Source organism: Dromiciops gliroides, chromosome 3, assembly GCF_019393635.1.
Source record: "Dromiciops gliroides isolate mDroGli1 chromosome 3, mDroGli1.pri, whole genome shotgun sequence".
NCBI classification, from domain to species: domain Eukaryota; kingdom Metazoa; phylum Chordata; class Mammalia; order Microbiotheria; family Microbiotheriidae; genus Dromiciops; species Dromiciops gliroides.
In genome coordinates this window covers 642,755,209-642,774,427 of record NC_057863.1, presented here as the reverse complement: position 1 = coordinate 642,774,427, position 19,219 = coordinate 642,755,209, and the positions used below count along the sequence as shown (strand labels likewise).

At 57.5% G+C, this 19,219-nt stretch overlaps 2 protein-coding genes and 1 non-coding gene across 3 annotated transcripts; 2 read left to right on the top strand and 1 right to left on the bottom strand.

Annotated features, from left to right (window-relative positions):
- Positions 1–812: 812 nt before the first annotated feature.
- ZFP36 (ZFP36 ring finger protein) lies at positions 813–3,417 on the top strand. Its single transcript, XM_043997899.1, has 2 exons — positions 813–952; positions 1,529–3,417. Exons 1-2 carry the CDS (start codon positions 884–886, stop codon positions 2,564–2,566), a joined length of 1,107 nt encoding a protein of 368 aa, XP_043853834.1. The 5' UTR covers positions 813–883; the 3' UTR covers positions 2,567–3,417.
- A 1,824-nt stretch (positions 3,418–5,241) lies between these two features.
- On the bottom strand, positions 5,242–5,334 carry TRNAI-UAU. The gene is given in 2 exon segments: positions 5,242–5,277; positions 5,297–5,334. It is a non-coding gene; the product is annotated as a tRNA-Ile (tRNA).
- Positions 5,335–7,826: 2,492 nt separating this feature from the next.
- On the top strand, positions 7,827–18,022 carry PLEKHG2 (pleckstrin homology and RhoGEF domain containing G2). The gene is given in 23 exon segments (XM_043990493.1): positions 7,827–8,154; positions 8,579–8,716; positions 9,665–9,769; positions 9,898–9,995; positions 10,149–10,306; positions 10,308–10,454; positions 10,658–10,758; positions 11,385–11,451; positions 12,021–12,067; positions 12,293–12,443; positions 12,954–13,103; positions 13,217–13,411; positions 13,779–13,871; positions 13,967–14,053; positions 14,212–14,245; positions 14,364–14,462; positions 14,666–14,731; positions 14,845–14,883; positions 15,086–15,102; positions 15,251–15,445; positions 15,573–16,527; positions 16,654–16,917; positions 17,074–18,022. Coding segments are annotated over 20 exon segments (3,318 nt in total). The 5' UTR covers positions 7,827–8,154; positions 8,579–8,716; positions 9,665–9,769; positions 9,898–9,922; the 3' UTR covers positions 17,454–18,022.
- The last annotated feature ends 1,197 nt before the right edge of the window (positions 18,023–19,219 follow it).

The following is a 19,219-nucleotide window of genomic DNA, read 5'->3' as shown; positions in this document are numbered from 1 at the left end:
CTTCATCCTGGAAAATGAGCACTGTTGGAGAGGAAGCCTTCACTTGAGAAAATGAAGATTTCAGGTTATTTTAAATGAGTTCAAGTCAGAGAAAGATTCCAACACAGTCCCCAGTGACAAGACAATTCCTCAGAATGGGAGAGTTTATCTCAAGAGTCTTGGCCTCCAAACCTGACTACCCAACTCCCAGGGTGCTTTGAGATAGATCCCTGCCTCTCTTTGAACCTCAGTTTCCTCTTCTGGAAAATCTAGCACTCCTGACTTCCCAGCTTTCTCTCCTGACTGTATTCTCTGGGGTTAGGTCATTCACAGACTGACTTGGAGACCGTCCGTGTGTCTCTCCCCCATGGCCTCTGTCCCTCTCTCTTTCAGGTCTTGCCTGGTGTTTGACTCTACTCGTCTACCTCTCATTGTCTCTACTCTTGTGTCTCTTGATTCTGTCTTCTGGACCTTAATCGTGCTTCTTGTTTCTGACGTTCAGCTCACCCCTTGGCTAACAGGAGGGGCTTAGACCTGGGAAAGACTTTTCCAGGCCCTTTATGGGTCTCAGTTTCCCCGTCTGAAAAATGAAGTTAGACTGGAAGCCGGGCGAGTTCCTTTCTATGAGTCGTGATGGGCCAGCTTTTCTCCCAGACGAAGGTGTTGGGCCTCCCCCGCCCCGCCCGGGGGCACTCAGTCCGGGAATCGCCCCTCCCCCGAGTCCTCCCTCGTCCCCGCCCTTTCCCGGTCCCCCCCCCCCTTTCTCTCTCTAGCTCTTGGAGCTCCCCTGGGGGTGGGTCCTGGGCGGCACCCATAGGCCCCGCCCCCAAGCCGTCCCTTCAAGAATAGCGCGCCGGCCACCCTCCCCACAGCCTGGATACACGCACAGCCCAAGAATCCACGGATGGACGCGAGCGCTACTGCAGGCGGGAAGCCCAAGTCCGCCGGCATGGAACTGTGCGCCCTCTACAAGGTGAGCCACCCCGCCTTTGCCTACCTCCTCACCTCCTCGGAGCAAGCGAACTAAGGCGCCGGCCACCTCCGCCTGCGGTCGACTGTGGGGAGGGCAGTGGCCGACGGTTTCCCCTTCTCCCAGTAATTCTGGCTTGGGGAGCCTGGCACTGGGCTCCCACCGGGCTTTCTTGAGGGCAGATCAGTTGGCAGATTCGGAAACTGGAGTTCCCCCGGAAGAGGGGCTGCTTCCTCGGGGAGTGGTGTGTGTGTGTGTGTGTGTGTGTGTGTGTGTTGGGGGTGTCTTGGGATTACAAGCTGGGGTTCTTTAAGTTGTGGGGGTTATTACGATTCCAGTCTCTGAGCTGCCTTAGGGTGGAGTCAGGTAGGGGCAAAGAGACTGACGCCTGGGTCCCGGCCCGCACCCCCCCCCTTTTAGGGTGGGGCTCTTTGGGGGCCAGACGCTACAGTTCCCAGGGACCGTCCAGGGGCAAGAAGCGCAGTTGGGTGGAGTTGGTGGAGTCGGCGCTGTGACCTCGAGTCCGACGGTCCGGGCCCTCCCTGATGTCCCTCTCCTTGTCCTTCTTCCTCCTAACAGAAGCTCCTGTCCCTGAGCCCGGACCTGCCGTCGGCGCCCCGTGGGGAGCTGGAGGCCGAGCTGGGCTGGGGCTCTCGAAGCCCTTGGAGTCCAAGCCTGGCAGACCTGGAGCCGCCTTCTCCCCCGCGGGCCTCGGCCCCCCTGGCCCCCCGGCTCCCGGGCCGCTCCACCAGCTTGGTGGAAGGCCGCGGCTGGGTGCCTCCGCCGCCCGGCTTTGAGCCCCTGGCACCCAGGGCCGCGCCCTCGGAAGCTGCGCCCGGTTCCGCCTCCCCGGCCGGAGCGGCCTCCCCGTCCAGATACAAGACGGAGCTGTGCCGGACCTTCTCGGAGAGTGGCAAGTGCCGCTACGGCTCCAAATGCCAGTTCGCCCACGGGCCCGGAGAGCTGCGGCCGGCCAGCCGCCACCCCAAGTACAAGACGGAGCTCTGCCGCAAATTCCTGATCATGGGCTCTTGCCCATATGGGACCCGCTGCCATTTCATCCACTACCCCTACGATGTGCCGGCGGCGTCGGGACACCCGCCCCCGCTCCGCCAGAGTCTCAGCTTTTCCGGGGTGCCCTCTGCCCGTCGCCGAGGCTCTCCTACCCTGAGCCCCCCAGGGCTGCCGGACCTACCCTCGCCCTCGGGCTTCTTCTCCCCTCCTTCCTCTCCGCCCCCACTGTCCACCGCCCCCGCGGAGGTCCCCTTCTCACCCTCTGCCTTCTCGGCTGCTCCTGGCCCAGTGCCCAGGGGAGCCACGGCGGGAGAAACCTGCTGCCCCTCCTGTCGCCAGACGAGCTCATGGGGGCCCACAAGGGATGCCCTGAGCCTGGGCCTGGGATTGGGCCTGGGGCTGGCCCGAAGCTCTTCTGCTCACTCCCTGGGCTCTGAGCCAGACGACCAGGCCAGCAGCGGGGGAAGCAGCCTGGGGGGGTCTGACTCCCCGGTGTTTGAGGTAGCAGTGGGGGGCGCCTTTGCCCCCTCTAACTCTCACCTCCTGGCCCTGTCTTCCCCCAGGCGACTCCCTATCTTCAATCGGCTCTCTGTGTCCGACTGAAGACCCCTGTGCCTCCAAACTTAGCTGGGACCGGAATCAGGAACTTCCTCTCCCCTCCCATTGCCGACTGCCCAGATGTGGAAATCCCTCATCTGCTTGGCCTTCAGAGAATTAACCCATTGCCTAAGTCTCCCAGGGCAGGTCCCTATGGGGAGCAAAAACTCTTTAAGAGGTGTTCTGGGGGTGGGTTTGTTTTTGTTTTTTTAATGTAGCATACTGAATCTCTCTCTATATATATACACACAGCGTGTCCCAAAAGTCTTAATGCAGTCATAAGCATTACTAGGTTAAAACTGTACTGTCTTTGAGACACCCTGTTAAGGGGGAGGGAGGTCAGGATAGGAGATACCCCTTCTTTCTTCATGCTGTGAACAGGCTTCCCCAAGTCTCCCCTAGATGGGGGTCTCCCCAGTCCTGGTGCTCAAACCCTACCTAACCAGACCAAATCCAAGTCTCCCTGCCTCACTTCCATGCCCCTTATTTATGGTGACGACATTATTTATTCCGACGGGTTTTATAGTATTTATATATGCCGTCGTCCCCTCTCCCTTTTGTCTAATATTGGGAGATTGCTGCCACTGTAATATATATTTGAAATGTTATATATATATATATATAGTTAGCTAAACAAAAAAGAAATCTATTTTTGTTTTTGGTGGAGTTTGTCCTTTTTTTAATTAAAACTAATACAATACACAACAGAGGAATGTGTGTGTGAAAGATTTTCTTCGTGTCAGTCTCCTGGGATTCAGGGTAGAGAGAGTTGTCCTGGGACCTAGGGGGCCGGTCTAGCTGGTTCCTGGCTCCTCTGGCCCCAGGATAGGGCGGTTCCAGGTGAACTCACCCGGGAAGGGAGGGCACCCCCCCTCACCTGAGGAGGTGGCCCAGGTGAGGTCACCAGGAAGGACTTGGGGTGGGGAAAGGGATTGACTTCAGTCTTAATTCCAGAAGTTCAGAATGACTTATACGGGTTCAGCCCCTCTGTTGATTGGTTGGTCCTGGGTTGGGAAAGCACCGGGAAAGGGTTCAGGGACACTGTCCATGAGATCCCCATCCCTTCTACCTTTCTCAGTGTGGATACTTGTCCTCCAAATTTCCTGTTTCCACCCCCCACTCTATCTCTCCATCGAAGTCTCTTTATCAGCCCCGCCCCCCACCAGTTTCAACAGGTTTTCACCCCAGCCCCCTTTCTAAAAAAAATTATTTTTTTACCCCACCCCTCTTTCATCCAAGTCTAGGGGGCGGGAGAAGGAGAATGTCTCTGTCACTAAGAAGTCTTTGACTTTCCCTCTCGACTGAACAGTGTCTCTCCCGGGTCTCGAGAAATCCTGTCTTCTCGTGTCTCTGTCATCTTCTTTCCCGGTGATTCGGGAACCTCATCATCAAATGAGATATTTATAAAGGGATTAGCACAGTGCCCGGCACATATTAGGCTCTTTGATAAGTGTTTGTTCCCTTCCCTCTTCCCTTTCTTGAAACACGTCTCTCCTCTCCGGTCCGTCTATTTCCTCGTGTCTAAGAGTTCTCTCTCTTCAGTCAGTAGACACTGATTAAGCACCTACTGTATGCCAGGTCCTCTGCTAGGTAAACGCTGGGGCAACAAAGAAAGGTAAAGCCAGCCCTTGCCCTCAAGGGGTTCACGGTCCAACACGCCAGTAGCTCGGGACAAACAAGCTTCAGGGAGGGTCAGCGGGAGACGGTCAGCAGAGGGCGGCCCTGGGGGGTGGGGAAGGAAAGGCGAGGCTGTCCGGGGAGGATTGCGAGTCTCTGCCAGTCCTCCTAGGTCTCTGAGGCTTGTGGGTGGGGACGGGAAGTTTCCGTCTCGCAAGCCACTGGGGAAGGAGGAGGGGGCGGGGAGGGGAATGGGGACGGAATGTGCTCCAGTCCAGCCTGGGCGAGAGGCTACGTGTCAGTGACGCTGTGGGTGCGTGTGTTTGTGCGCGCGGGTGCCCGGGAGTCCCCGCCCCGAGTAGGGGTGTGTGTGTGTGTGGGGGGGGGGGCCTTGGGTCCTGGGCGGACTTTAGCCTCCTATGTCCGTATAAGGCCCGGAGGCCTCCCCGGGGGCGGGGTCTTAGCGTCAGCGCCCGCAAACCCCACCCCGTTCAGCTGGGAAGCTCGAGTCGGGACCCTTCCCGGGGCCCCCTGTGACCTTCGGCCTCTTCTTCTGGGAAATCGGAGAAGAAGGATGTAGGGAGTCCCAAAAACCCAGGGATCCAGAAAGAGCTCAGAGATCTGATGCGAGGGCACTGAGAAATAGCGACCGAGGGGGTGGAAATGCAGAGACAAGAGACATTTAGGCTATTCAGCAAGGGGGACTAGAGACCCGGAGGGAGACAGTCACAGAGACAGCTGAGACGGCCGGGGTCTGCGAGAGAGGGAGACAGACGGAAGCAGAGACCCCCAGGCGGGGGGGACAAGGGTAGAAGACCTCGGGGTCCGGCGAAGAGGAGCCCCGGGAACCCAAAGAGGAGGGCGGGTACAGAGCCAGAGGCGAAGGCCGCGGATGCCCCCTGCCGGCCGCTGAGCGGAATGGCACATAGTCCAACCCGCACGCCCCCAGCCAGGATCCCAGGATCCTGGGGAGCACTTGGAGGCTGAGGCTGCGGATTCACTCCGAGCCCAGACTCTTAATTCTCGTTTAAATTTCAAATATAAAGTGGAAGGAAAAAAATCTGTGCTCCAGGTGAGGATCGAACTCACAACCTCGGCATCGCTCCGCCCGCACTGCTATATAAGTACCGCGCGCTAACCGATTGCGCCACTGGAGCTTCGGCCGCGGTCTCGCGGAGCGGGCCCCTTCAGGCTTACCCACGTGACTCTTCCTCTCCGGTTCTCTTCCCTCCACGTTCGTCTCCTCGTTTCTTGCGCCTGCGTGACGCCGCACATGACGTCCCTTAGATTCCTCACGAGACTTCCCACTGCCGGGATTCTTGTACTCTGGGGGGCGCATGCGCATACTCACCCACCCAGTCCACTTTCTCATTGCCCATATTATGGATCGCCGCTGCCCCCTGTCGGCTAATGAGAAAAATATCCTTCGACGCTCTATCCCCATTGACTGAAGCAAACCGGGAGCTCGGGGTTGGGAGGGAGGACTCATGCTGGGATTTCGAGGATTGGGCACGGAACTAGGTGCTCAGGTGTCCTTCATTCTGGAACTAGACAAGTAAATGGGAGGTTAGGGTTGCTTGAGGGCAAGTTGCCCCCAGACCTCACCTAGACAAGGAAGCTTGGGAACACTCTTCCTCCTTAACTGTCCTGTTGTCCCACACTCCCCGAGAGTTGGGCAACCGCCACGTGTCGGCCCCAGGTACATTTTGGGATTTAGGACCTTCGAATCGAAAGGAAACCAAACCTCTGAGTTCCAGACTCTACTGCTCTCCCAACCCCGCTCCCCCCCCCCCTTTACTTAGCATTCTTTTTGAATAAGTGAGACTTCCTGGTACAGGTCATTGCCCCGCCCCTCAATTAGAATGTAAAGTCCTTGATGGTTGAATTATTTGTTCTTTGCAAACCCCCTTCGGCCAGCCTGGAGTTTAGGATTTAGCGACCAGCTGCAAGTTGAATGAATGGAATTAATGAAGGAAGGTTCTTTGTAAATTACTGAGGTGAAACCGGAAACTTCTCCTTCCGGGCCCCCAGCGGCAGAGATCTGGAGACCTATGCTAAGTGCTCTGAATTATTCCTGCCTTATCTACAAAATTACTTTGTCCTTTCTTATCAATTGACATTTAGTAAGCTCCGGGTGAGCCGGGACTTTTTCGTTTATTTTATAGGATAAAGACAGTCGGTTAATAAGTCAGAGCTATTCGTGTCAGGCTCTAAAGCTGCGGTTACAAAGAAAGACAAAAAATGCCTGCAATCTAGTGGGGGAGACAAAAAGCAACAATTATGTACAAACAAGCTACATCCAGGATATATATAAAGTAACAAACGCTGAAGACTCTCAAATTTGGAGGGATTGGGAAAGGTAGAAGGTGGGATTCTTCAAGAAGTCCATTATCTAGGTCCCGGTGAGCTTTTCTTCCAACCAGTTTTAGGGTTCCAAATACCAAATATTCGGGGAGGCGGGGAAGCACTAGCAGCTAGGAGGCTGTATGCATAAAGCGGGACTGTGAGTTGGGAAGGAAACTAGGAATTCTAAGGTAAAGAATGACACAGCGCCCGGCCCGTAGTAGGCACTTAATATTTTATTTGTTTTTGGGGTTTTTTAGTGAGGCAATTGGGGTTAAGTGACTTGCCCAGGGTCACACAGCTAGTAAGCGTTAAGTGTCTGAGGTCGAATTTGAACTCAGGTACTCCTGACTCCAGGGCCGGAGCTCTATCCACTGCGCCACGCCGGCACTTAATATTTTAAAGCTGGTTTTGGTCCTGACCTGTCTCATCTCTGGAGCAGGGAGCAAATGGTCAGCTGTTGTGAAACTTTAGATTCTTAGAAAACCTGGGTTCGAGCCCAGCCTCCCCCAAAAAGGGGATGCGTGGATCCTGGGCAAGTCACTTAACCTTAAGTGCCCCAAGCAGCTAACGGAAGAAAGAAAAAGAAATCTTGGTTGAGCTGAACGAGCCAGAGACACCTGAGAGAGACAAAGAGAAAGAAACCGGTAGAGATGCTCGGGAGGGATCCAGCCGGATGGACCGAGGTTCCAGAAAAGAGGATTCCTAAGTAGCCCCTGCTAGGCAAGCTCAGACCAGATGCGTTCAGAGTGACTCGGGGCTGGGGAGAGGGTGTCAGAACCGGGAAGCCTCAGGCCCCTCCCCATCCAGTTCCCACGCTCCCGCCTCGGGGGCCCGGGCCTATAAAAGGGAAACTTTTCCAGCTGTTGGAGGGAGGAGGGAGCTAGGCGTCCAGATCCTCCGTCTTCCAGCGACCCCACCACCACCACCTACAGTCCAGCCAGAACTGACCTCCAGCCCGGGAAAGGGGCGGGTGAACACGGGCCCAGCTGGCCCCCCCCCCCCCCCCCCCCCCCGTGGACTTGGCCCAGGCTAGGGCAGTGGGCGAGGTCTCCCGTCATGAATATTCATGAGGCATGTTAACCCCCGGCAGTCCGGCTAGGTTTAACCCCACCCTCTCCCGAGTCCCCTGCAGGCGGGAACAGGATGTCTGGGCGGGAGGGGGCGGGGATGGAGGGGAGGGGAGGGGGCGGGGAGGAGCTAGGCCCCCCTGCTTGCCCGCTTGCCTGCCTGCCCGCCTAGTCCCCTCCTCCCGGCCCACAGCTGGAGCCGGCCCCCCTCCCCAGATGTGGCGCCGCCGCCGCCCCCCGGCCCGGCCCGGCCCCGCGCCCAGGGACTGACGGACCCACGGAAGAAGACAGACAGACAGACCGACCGACGGCTGGCGGCCAGCCTCCCCGCCGCCCTACCCCGGCCGTGGAGTGCCCTCGGAGCCCGCTTGGACCTCCGGACAAAGTTGGCCCCGCTGCGCCCCTCGTCTGCCCCCAAGACGGACACACCGGCCCCCTCGGGTGGCCCCGCTCCGCCTCCACTTTCGGGCACTCCTGGGGCCGGACACACGCTGCCGGCTGCTGCAAGTCCCGGCCCCACAGGGGCCCCGGGATTTGGGGCCCCTTCAGCCCCTCTAGGAGAAGGTGAGATCCGGGGGGCGGCAGGGGGGAGGAGGCCGGAGGAGGAGGAGGAGGAGGGGTAGACGGAGAGGGGAAGCGGAGGGAAGCGGGGGAGGGGCGGCTCCGGCCCGGGAACAATGAACAGGGGGCGAGCGGGCGGGCGGGGAGGGGGCGGGGCCGGCGCCGGACCCAGGAGAGCCCCGCTCCCCCTTCCTCCCCGGCCCCCTTCCTCCTCGGCCCCCTCCCTCTCCTCTCCTTCCCAAGCCAAGGGTTGGCTTGGGAGTCGGCTCGGTCCCTGTGTCCCCTGGGTGGACGTGGGGACTAGACTCCCTGAGTGCCCCTCAGATTCAAGACCCACACCGACCGACGTCCCTGGTCCACCAAGCCGAGATCGGGGACCTTTGTGCAGATCCAGAGCCCAGACACATTCCTCTCCCTCCACATATAGGCTCTGCCTCTTCAGGCAGATCCCTGGGAATCTTGGAGGGGGCAGACCTAGGGAGGCCCTTAGTCGTGTTTCGGTTCTAACCAGAAAGGAATGGTCATTTCATCAGGGCTTGAGTCTGGCTCCATTCCCTGCTCAAAGGTAACATCGCTGGGGGACAGCTGAGGTGTAGGGTTGGGGCGTTGTGTTCACTTCTCAGTATCCAGGAATAGAGACAAAAGGAGACACTGAGTCAGAGAGAGGGAGCGAGACGGAGACAGACTGAGGGCTGGAAGGGGGAAGGCTCAGCTGGGACCCTGGCATCCTGCCTTTCAGCCTCCTCTCCTCTCCTTTCCCCTGGGGACCCTCCGAGGCTCCCGCCCCCGCAGCCTTTCCCAGCCCCTCCTCTCGGACACATACTGCCCCCGCCCCTCTCCTCTCCTCTCCTCTTCTGTCTCTTGTCCTCTCTTCCTCTCCTCCCCTCTCCTCTCCTCTTCTGTCTCTTCTTGTCCTCTCTTCCTCTCTACTCCTCTCTTCCTCTCCTCCCCTCTCCTCTCCTCCTCTCCTCTCCTCTTCTGTCTCTTCTTGTCCTCTCTTCCTCTCCTCTCCTCTCTTCTCCTCTCCACTCCTCTCCTCCCCTCTCCTCTCTTCTCTTCCTCTCCTCTCCTCTTCTGTCTCTTCTTGTTCTCTCTTCCTCTCCTCTCCTCTCCTCTCCTCTCCTCTCCTCTCCTCTCCTCTCCTCTCCTCTCCTCTCCTCTCCTCTCCTCTCCTCTCCTCTCCTCTCCTCTCCTCTCCTCTCCTCTCCTCTCCTCTCCTCTCCTCTCCTCTCCTCTCTCTCTTCCTCCCTTTCTCTCCCCTCCCCTTCCCTCCCCTCCCCTCCCCTTCTCTCCTCTCTTTCTTTTTCTTCCTTTCTCCTTTCTCCTCTCTATTCTCTGGCTCCCTCTCCCTCTCTTCCCCTCCCCTCTCCTCCCCTCCTCCCTCTCTCCCTTCCCTTCTCATAGCTGATGATGAGAAACTTTACTCTCTCCTTCAAGGGCCAGTAAGACAGAAAATAGCTATCTTTTGTGGTCTATCAGTATGTTTCACTTTCTCTTTCTTTCTCTGTTACAGTGTCTCCTTCTTTACCCCAGTCTCTGCCTCTCAGGGCCTGTCTCTTCCTCCTCCTTCTGCCAGGTAGATGTGTCTTCTCCTCACTCTCAGAGAGACCTTGACTGAGTAGGGGAGTGTATATGTGTGTCTCTCTGGGTCCCCAGACCTGTGTGTGTTTCCAACCATCCCTGTCCACCTTCCCCTCACTTTCTTCCGGAAATGCCAGTGACTTTTCTCCTTTCTGCTGCCCCCAGGACCGAGCTTTGAGATCCTCCTGCCATGCCTGAGGGAGCGCACCGTCCAAGTCTAACTAAACCCAGTCAGAGCCCAAGTCCTGGGTGTAGCCACAGAGGTGAGAGGAGTGTGTGAAGATAATGTGAAGCATGTTTGCGAAATGGTTGTGTACCAGATGATGTGCAAAGGGGCTGTTTGAGGGGACCGTGTCAGGAGGCTCAGGAAGTCTGCTGCCTGCTGCTGAGCCTGGCCTGCTCTCTCCTTCCCACAGGGCTTCCCCCAGCCCTGCCCATGGCTTCCCCCCGAGGATCGGGAAGTTCCACATCTCTGAGTACTGTGGGTTCTGAGGGGGAACCTCATGCAGGCCCTAGCCCAGGTCCCAGCTCCAGCCAGGCCTGTTCCGTGTCAGCCCTGGAGCCCCTGCCAGGCCCCCCCCATCCAGCTACACCTGACTCCCGTTGGGCCTAGAGGGGAGCCAGGGCAAGGGACCAAGAAACCCTCACACCTGGAGCGTGTGGTCCGGGAGATTGTGGAGACAGAGCGGGCTTATGTCAGAGACCTCAGGAGCATTGTGGAGGTGAGGCAGCCCTTCCTCAGACTCCCCAACCCAGTGCCCATCTGGGTCCCCCAGAAAACTTTTCTCCCCTTTAATTCTCCCAGGAGCCCTCTTGGTCTCATACCCACTAACCTCCTGCTTTCAGCCCCAGTCCAGTTCTTGCTCCAGCCAGCAGCCTGGGCTTGGGGGCAGGAGATTGGGAGACCTTGGTTTCTTCTCTGCAGGATTATCTGGGATGTCTGGTGGCCAATGGCCCTCCTGGGCTGAATTCAGAACATCTCGGGACCCTCTTCTCCAACATCGAAGACATCTACGAGTTTAGCAGGTCAGAAGGGAACTAAATGTCCAGGAATTGTGGGAAGTCCTGCCAGAAGAAACCTATTTTAATCCATTTAGGCTTGGTCTCTGGATAGAGCTTCCCTTTTATATCAAGGGGGTAATGTTACATTCTAACGCATTCTCCCCTTACCCACTTAAGGATGATATGAAGCCAGATAACAGTTAACACACTAGAACTACTACATTTTACAGAGGAGAAAACAGGCTCAAAAGACATTTAATTGGTTTGCTCAGGGTCACATAGTTAAGTGTCTATGGCAGGATTTGAACCCAGGTCTTTCTGACTTCATTCCAGTATTCCAGCCACCATGCTGATTGGAGGAGGGGGTGGGGCAATCAGGGCCTCTTTAAATGACCTTCCCATAAGATCTCCTCTTCCCTGGAGTTTTCCTCAGCTCTGAGAACCCAATTCTTGGACCCTGGATCTGGGGGGACTTGTATAATTGATACATGATTCAGGGGTGACAGGGATGCCTGCCTGGGTCTTGTATCTGAGGCATGGGGTTACCCAAGGACAAGGGGGCCTCCCTTCAAGATGGGGGGCCTTTTGTCACAACCCTGGGGGTTCCTGTTATGACTTGGCCCTCCCCTTCCCTGCTCCGTGCCCTACAGTGAACTCTTAGAAGATCTGGAGAATACCACCAGTGCCCATGGCATTGCTGATTGCTTTGTGCAGAGGGTGAGCATGGCCAGATGCTGGGGATCCACTCATTGGGGGTCAGGGGTTGGGAGGAAGGGCACGTGGGCTTCCTAGGAGTCCTGGGAGGAGGGCTCCCTGGCATGAGAGCAGAGGAAGGGGATTGAGAAAGGATTGGGATCATAGATGTGTGTGTGTGCGCGTGCGTGTGTGTGTGCGTGCGCGTGTGCGTGTGTGTGCGCGTGTGTGTGCGTGCGTGTGTGTGCGCGTGTGTGCGTGCGCGTGTGTGTGTGCGTGTGCGTGTGCGTGCGTGTGTGTGCGCGTGTGTGCGTGCGCGTGTGTGTGTGCGTGTGTGTGCGCGTGTGTGTGTGCGTGTGCGTGTGCGTGTGTGTGTGTGCGTGTGCGTGCGTGTGTGTGTGTGCGTGTGTGTATGTGTGTGCGTGTGCGTGTGCGCGCGTGTGTGTGTGCGTGTGTGTGCGTGTGTGTATGTGTGTGCGTGTGCGTGTGTGCGTGTGTGCGAGTTCCTGTGTGTGTGTGTGTGTGTGTGATGTGGGGGAAGGGCGGGCAAAGCACCGGGTTCCCTGCTAGCAGACCGTACTCATTGCCTGCAGAGTGAAGAATTTGACATCTATACGCTCTACTGTATGAACTATCCAAGGTAAGGAGACTCTCGCCCCTCCCAGATCCTTCTGGGGCCCCTTGACCTCCGACCGCCTTCATTTTCCCTTCCCTGACCCTGCATGACATTTGGTTGCTGCTGTTGAAAAGCCAACCCCCTCCATGATCTGGCCCTCGATGGAGGTCCCCCTGGCTCCCCCCACCCTCATCATCCCCTCCAGACTCCCATCATCCTTTGTAACTCATGAATTCTGCCCTTCCCCAGCTCGATGGCCCTGCTTCGAGACCTCTCCCTCTCCCCTCCTGTGGCCCAGTGGCTCCAGGAACGCCAGGCCCAGCTCCGGCATTCACTGCCTCTGCAGAGCTTCCTCCTCAAACCTGTGCAGCGCATCCTAAAGTATCACCTCTTACTGCAGGTGCAAGCCAGAGCCTGGGTCCTGGGGATGGGGAGAGATGGGAGGGGAGGGAGGCTAGAGACAGAGATGGGTGGATGAATCTGCCCCCTGTTATTAGGTGGGAGCTTGGGGTTGGGGGTGGATGAGACAGCTCTCTGGGGAACAGGGGTCAAGGAGAGAACCCAAGAACCAGAAGGAGGGATAAAGATCAGAGGAGACTTGTGGAAGGTGACCCTATTAGATATTTCCTAAGACCCTACTGTGTGCAGGGGCTCCTGCTGGGGCTAGGAAGAGGTCAGCCCAGGCCTTGGCAGTTAGTGGACCAGCATCACTGGAGAAGGCACCAGAAAATATCAGAACATGACAAAAAACCCAGAGAAAAGGACACATATAGACTGAGGATGCGAGGGACTCCAACCCAGACACAGTGGGGAGAGACAGAGAAGGAGAGACGGGGGCTGGGGAGAAGTATCCAGATGCCATTTCCTTCCTCTCTCCCTCTCTTTCTCCCTTCCGGTCCTCTGCCTTCAGGAGCTAGGCAAACACTGGCCAGAGGGAGCTGGGACTGAGCAAGGTGCTGGGGGCCGGGAGGTGGTTGAAGATGCCATTGTGTCTATGACAGCGGTTGCTTGGTACATCAATGACATGAAAAGGAAACAGGAGCATGCGGCTCGTCTGCAGGTGAGTTTAAGGTTGATGGGGGGGGGGGGGGAGTGGTTCGTCTGGGATTGGGGCTGCCTGTCCCTCTCAGGGTAGGCCCATGTGTGTGTCTCCATGTATTCCATATGTTCCAGGAAGTTCAGCGGCGGCTGGGCGGCTGGGGGGGTCCGGAGCTAAGTGCCTTTGGGGAGCTGGTGCTAGAGGGCGTGTTCCGAGGTGGGGGTGGCCCCCGGCTTCGAGGGGGCCAGCGTCTCCTCTTCCTCTTCTCTCGTATGCTTCTGGTGGCTAAAAGACGAGGTCCTGGCTATAGCTACAAGGGCCACATCTTTGTGAGTCTGGGGCTTCCCCTGGGGGAGGTGGGGACTGGGGAGAAAGGGAGTATGAATGAGCTAGACATAGCCTGGGTCCCAGCAACAGTGATATCCCTGAAGGGGAGGGGGCCAGAAGGCTGGACGCCTGAGTCCCTGGGAGGGAGGTGGGCAGAGGCCTAGGCGCCTTCTGGTTCTCCAGGGGGCGGAGGTTAGGAGGCTGTGATGCTGGGAGGAGGCAAACAACCCTGTGTTCTCTGGGGTGGGAAGCTAAGAGCTCACCTCGGGATCTCCAGGCCCCAGACATGGCGTTAGATCCGGGGGGGGGGCCCGGAGGCTACAAGATCTGACACTTGGGCTTCCTCCCACCACCACCCCTTCCCCTCAGTGCTGTAACTTGTCTGTGAGTGAGAGTCCCAAAGACCCCCTGAGCTTCAAGGTGGCTGATGTGACCATCCCGAAGCACCAGCACCTGCTTCAGGTAACCAAAGGCCTTGGGGGCCCAGGTGGCCGGGTGCAGCTCTTCTAAGAGCCCCTGGTCTTATCTGGCTCCTTTCTCCCAACCCCACATCCCAGGCCAAGAACCATGAGGAGAAACGCCTGTGGCTCCATTACCTGCATCGATTAATAGTGGAAAACCACCCAGCCTCTATTCCCGCTAAGGTGAAGAGGTCGATACCCTCCCTGCCTCCCATTGCAGCTGGCCCATGACCCTGGGAGAACCCCCTCATCCAGCCTCCATCCCCACCAGGGTGAGGGGGTCCCTGCCCAGGGACCCCAGGAGAGCATCCTCTTCAGCCATTTCTCTTGGTCTTTTTCAGGCAAAGCAAGTCCTCTTGGAAAATGCTTTTCACTGTGAGTGAGAAACTGCACCCCTGGCCCCCATCTCAGGGGATGGGGTGGAGGAGGGGGAGTGGAGACCTGTGTGGGATGGACAAGGCATTGGTTTTGACTCCCCAGACTTCCTTTGCAGGTGCCCCTGAAGGCCAGCCCAGTTGTGAATCTCTAACACCTCCACTTGGGTCCCCCCGCCTCCCTGAAGGCCGAAACTTCACAGGACGAAGGACGATAGGTACGAAGGGTTCTCAGGTGTCTCTCCCTCCATCAGTGGACTCGGGACCCCAGCATTCATGTTCAGCCCTAGCCCATTCACCCCTGGACCCAAGGCTCTACCCCCCTCCAATCCCTTGGGGACCCAATGGGCCTATTCCCCAGCTAGAACCAGAGTGAATGGGGGTGGTAAGATCGGTATGAGCAGCTTTTTCTTCTCTACAGACCCCTCCCCATCTCTGAACAGCCCTATAGGCGCCTCCCCTGGTCGAAGAGGCCGAAGGCAGTCTGGTAAGTGAAGGGCCCAGACAATCGGGCTTGGGAGGTGGCTTGGGGATTATGGGGGGAGCAGCTAGCCAGCCCCCCCCCCCAAGTCACTTATCTTGCCCCACCTTCCCCCACAGAGCCAGCAAAGGAATCTCACATCATGTTTCCGAAGATTGGTCAGTGTCCCCCTGGCTCCCTCTGGGGCTGTGTGTGTGTGTGTGTGGCTCTGTCGGGCTCTTGTCCTTCACTGTTTCTAGATGGTGTGTATGTGTCTGTGTGTGTGTGTGTGTGTTGGTAGGAGGTATGGGAACCTACAAGCAGAAATTAAGTGACTTCCTAATCTCCTTTGCTCTCTCCTCATCATTTACTCTGGTCCAGCTGGATCTAGGCTCAAGGTAAGAAACACCATCTCTACCAGGGATGTAGAGGCCTGGCTCTGAGGGGGTGGAGGTTGGGCAAGCCCCCGGCTCTGGGAGGGGGTGGGGGCCGGACGCTGGGCCGCACTGTCTATGGCCTGGCGGTCTCACTGTTTCCCCTTGGTAGCATGCCGGCAGTGAGGGAGAGCTGTTCCCGATGTCAGAGTCCCTCTGCAAGGCCCCGGAGCTGGCCCCTGTCCTGGCCTCGGGAACCCCTGAAGACCTGGAGGAGCCGACTCCCCCTAACCTGGGCCCCCCAGGCCTCTCCATCACTGAGGAGATCATGGAGCTGCTGACGCAGAGAGGTCTGCAGGAACCAGGGGTGAGCCAGTGGCAGCCCCTGGGTCCTTGACGGGAGCTGGTCTGGGGTGACAGATGATCGAGTCCTATTCAGGCCCCGTTCCATCTAAGAGCAGGTGTCCAGCCCTAACCTTTGCCCTCTCCTCCAGCTTTCTCCCCTGGAAGCTGATGAAGCCCCTGAATTCCAGGGGGAGGCCGAGTCTCCAAATCAGACTGTGAGTGTTGGCCAGGAGACCCCAGTGCCCTTAAGCAGAGAGTCCTCTGAAGAGGAGGAAGACAAACAGCTGGAAGACAGAGGGCCATCCCCACTCCATGTCCTGGAGGGGCTGGACAGCACCGAAACGGCCAGCATTTCTGAAATTCCAGGCGCTGCAGCAATTGTTGTCATTCCCAGGCTTCCAGACATTCCCCAAATCCCCAGTTGTGAGGAGAGTCCCAGAATTTCTGAGCACTCCTCAGGACAAGGGGAGCCCTGCCCCCAAGGATCAGGGATGAGGGATGAGGACTCCGACGCTGCGACGTCGGCTGAGGCCGTCCCATCCGAAAAGACGGATGATGGAGCTGAGCCCAGACAGGAGAGCAGGTCATCTTGGACGGAGGAAGAAGAGGAAGAGGAGGAGGAGGAGGAGGAGGAGGAGGAGGAGGAGGAGGACAGAGAAGAAGGGGGGCTGTCTCCCACTTCTCCCAACAAGACTGCTGATCTCGAGGCCCCAGAGTTCTACTCCTGCTCAGAGATCCGGAGGGCCTGGCGGGCCATGGAACAAGGCTCCTTGGAGGGAAGGGGCTCCCAGGGCAGCATTCTTGAACCCCTGCTCATCCTGGAAGACTCAGATTTCAGGGGAAATTGCAGAGTGGGTTCCCTGTCCCAGCTCCTTGTTGGCAGGGATGGGAGCAGGAATGGAGATGGCCCCAGTGGGACTGCTGGTTCAGAGAGGGTGGCCACACGCGTCCGGGAGTTGGCACGTATGTACACTGACCGAATTGAGAGACTCCAGCGGGCAGGGAACCAGGTGACGGTGGTGGGGTCTCGGAGGAGAACCCGGGGCCTGGTGCATTCCCACCAACTCCTGGTTCCCCCAAAGGAGGAGGAAGAAGTTCAGCCTGGTAAGTCTTCCAGAGCCAAGGGATCAGAAACATTGGCTGGGAGGGGAGGCAAAGGTCTGCAGTGGGGGGAAGACAGCTGGAGGAAAGGGGAGAAAGGTGACTGCTCCTCTGTCTCTCTCCCTCTAGGGCCCCTCCCTGCTTTTGGCCACGTGTTAGTCCGGGAGGCGAGCTTCCCAATGGCTTGTGCTCACTCTTCTGTGGCTCTGGTCCCTGCAATGCGATCCCATGCCACCGTTCCATTGGTCACCCCAAGGTCTGAGCCTCCACCTGTGGGGAGGCATTGCCCCACTGAGGCTGGTGGACTCCTAGACATTGAAGTCCCCAGGGAGGAAGCCTTGAACCTGAACTTCCCTGTTCCAGAGGTTGTTCAGCCTGCCCCAGAAGCCTTGCCCCCCACCCCAGCCCTAGCCCCAGCTCTGCCCCCTGCCCCAGCCCCAGCCCTGCCCCCTGCCCCAACCCCAGCTCTGCCCCCTGTCCCATCCCCAGTCCCTGCCCTGCCCCCTGTCCCATCCCCAGTCCCAGCCCTGCCCCCTGCCCCAGCTCCGACCCCAAGTCTACCTCCTCAGGGACGGCAGCTTTTAGGGTCAAGTGCAGCTGCCCTATCCAGGTACCTGGCTGCTTCTTGCATCAGTCAGAGTCTGGCAAGGAGAGGGGCAGGGGTCCTAGAAGGGGAGGCTCCCCTGGCCTGGAGGCCCTCCCCAACTAGGGGTCCCTGGGCCTCGGCTCCCTCGTCCCGAGCCCCATCACCACCACCGACGCCTCGGCCCAGCTACTCTACCACAGTCAGTATCCGAGTAGGGGGTGGAGGGCGACTGGGTCCAGCTAAGGCCCAGGTCCGCCTGAATCATGCCCCTCTGCTGGCCTCCCTGGATCTCCCAGGGCAGCGCCGGGTTCAGGGGCCTGCTGAGGCCTCTCCTAGAACGTGAGCTGAATGTAGGTGTGCTCCAGAGACAAGGGTGGGAGTGGAGCCGTGCCCAGGTCTCCCAGAATAAAAGACTTGAAGATATTTAAGGCCCTGAGAAGAAAAGACATTTGGGTCCTACTTTGGAGCTAGTCGTGCCTCAGTTTTCCCATACACTCCCCCACTGTCCCATACAGAGAGGTCTGTTAGACCCATTAAGTGCTTTGAAAACCCACAGGGGGCTGCCTTTAATGTTATTAATAATTAATGTTATTTTCTTTGTTTGCACATTCCTTGGTGGGGGGGGATTTTCAGTTGTACAGTCCATATAAATATTGCCACCCCCCCACTGCCCCTCCCCCCAACACTTTGCAGGAAGGGAATTTTCTTTGAAGGGCTTGGAGCTTGGGGATCTGGCTAAGGAAATACCCCGTATTCCACCTATCCTTTTAGGGGAGTGTTTCCTAGCCCCCAAGCCCCCCTCTTTATCCTAGCACTGACCTCAGCCCCTCACTTCCTTCCCAGAAATACCAAGTCTTTGTTTTGAGAGGACCAAGCCTCCTACCCCCCAATAAATGGATTTAAGCTCTTTCATTCTTAGTGACTGGATATGATGGGGCGGGGGAGGGGGTGCTTTTGGGATGAGACTCGGAAAGCCAGAAACCTTGGTGTAGTGGGGAAAGTTGGACAAAAATCAGGGGACTTGTGCGTTTGAAGCCGGGCTCACTGAGTATGAGCCATGCCAATCTCAGGAGCAAGAGGAATGTTGAGTATGGGCACCAGACCAAGAAGGGGCTTAGAATAGATTAATGAGGAGCCTCAGCGCTGAAAGGTACCCCAGAGTGCAACCTCACACTCCTCACTGCAGGATTAATTAACCTGTCCTCCTGGGGGGCAGCTAGGTGGTGCAGTGAAAACTTGACACTTACTAGCTATGTGACCCTGGGCAAGTCACTTAACCCTCATTGCCCCGCCCCCAAATTAACCTGTCCTCTGGAGCACATGGAGACCTTATATTTTCTCTTCCATTGCAGAATGCACCCCTCAAGTGGCCAGTGAGTGGTCCCCTTCCTTTCCTTCCAGATTAAGGCTCAAGTTCAACTGGTGCCTCTGATGCTAATAGACATGTGACCCCTGGGCAAATCACTTAACTTGCCAGCTTCCTTATGTGTAAAACAGGCATCCTACTAGTAGCTACTTCACTGGGCTTTTGTATGGATGAAGGGAGAAACAAAGGCACACCACCTGGCTGTCTAGAGCATCTGAAGGGGTAGCTAGGTGGTGTGGTACAGAGAGAGCACTGGTCCTGGAGTCAGGAGGACCTGAGTTCAAATATGAATTAGCTGCGTGACCCTGGGCAAGTCACTTAACTCTGATTGCCTCAAACATCTGGGGCCATCTCCAGTTGTTCTGATCTATTTCTTGCCACTGGACCTAGATGGCTCTGGAGGAGAGGTTGGTGACCTTGCTCAGCCCTCTCTTGCTGTGAGTCATGATGTCACCTCTGACGTCACGGTCCTCTTGGAGAACGAAGGACAAACAACAGCTCCCTTCAGGGCCTGTCCCCCAGCTTCCCAGGCCTGGACGTGGTGGACTGCTCAGTTTCCTGGAGGCTTCCTCCAAACAGATCACTTTGCTGGGGTCCCTTCCTTGTGGGTCTAAGTCAAGTTAGCTGAGCAGTGGGAGTCTGGCCCAGAGCAGGATGTCCTGAGCGGGTCTTCTCACCCTGGGAGCTGGGGGTCCTCCCCCTGCAGGGTCCCCATGGACTGCCCCATCCTTCTTGGTTCTTTC

Bases quoted from the DNA above. Each gene is read 5' to 3' on its own strand.
- ZFP36 (XM_043997899.1), top strand. From the start codon at position 884: ATGGACGCGAGCGCTACTGCAGGCGGGAAGCCCAAGTCCGCCGGCATG. The intron at 953-1,528 runs GTGAGCCACCCC...TCCTCCTAACAG, and splicing joins AACTGTGCGCCCTCTACAAG to AAGCTCCTGTCCCTGAGCCC.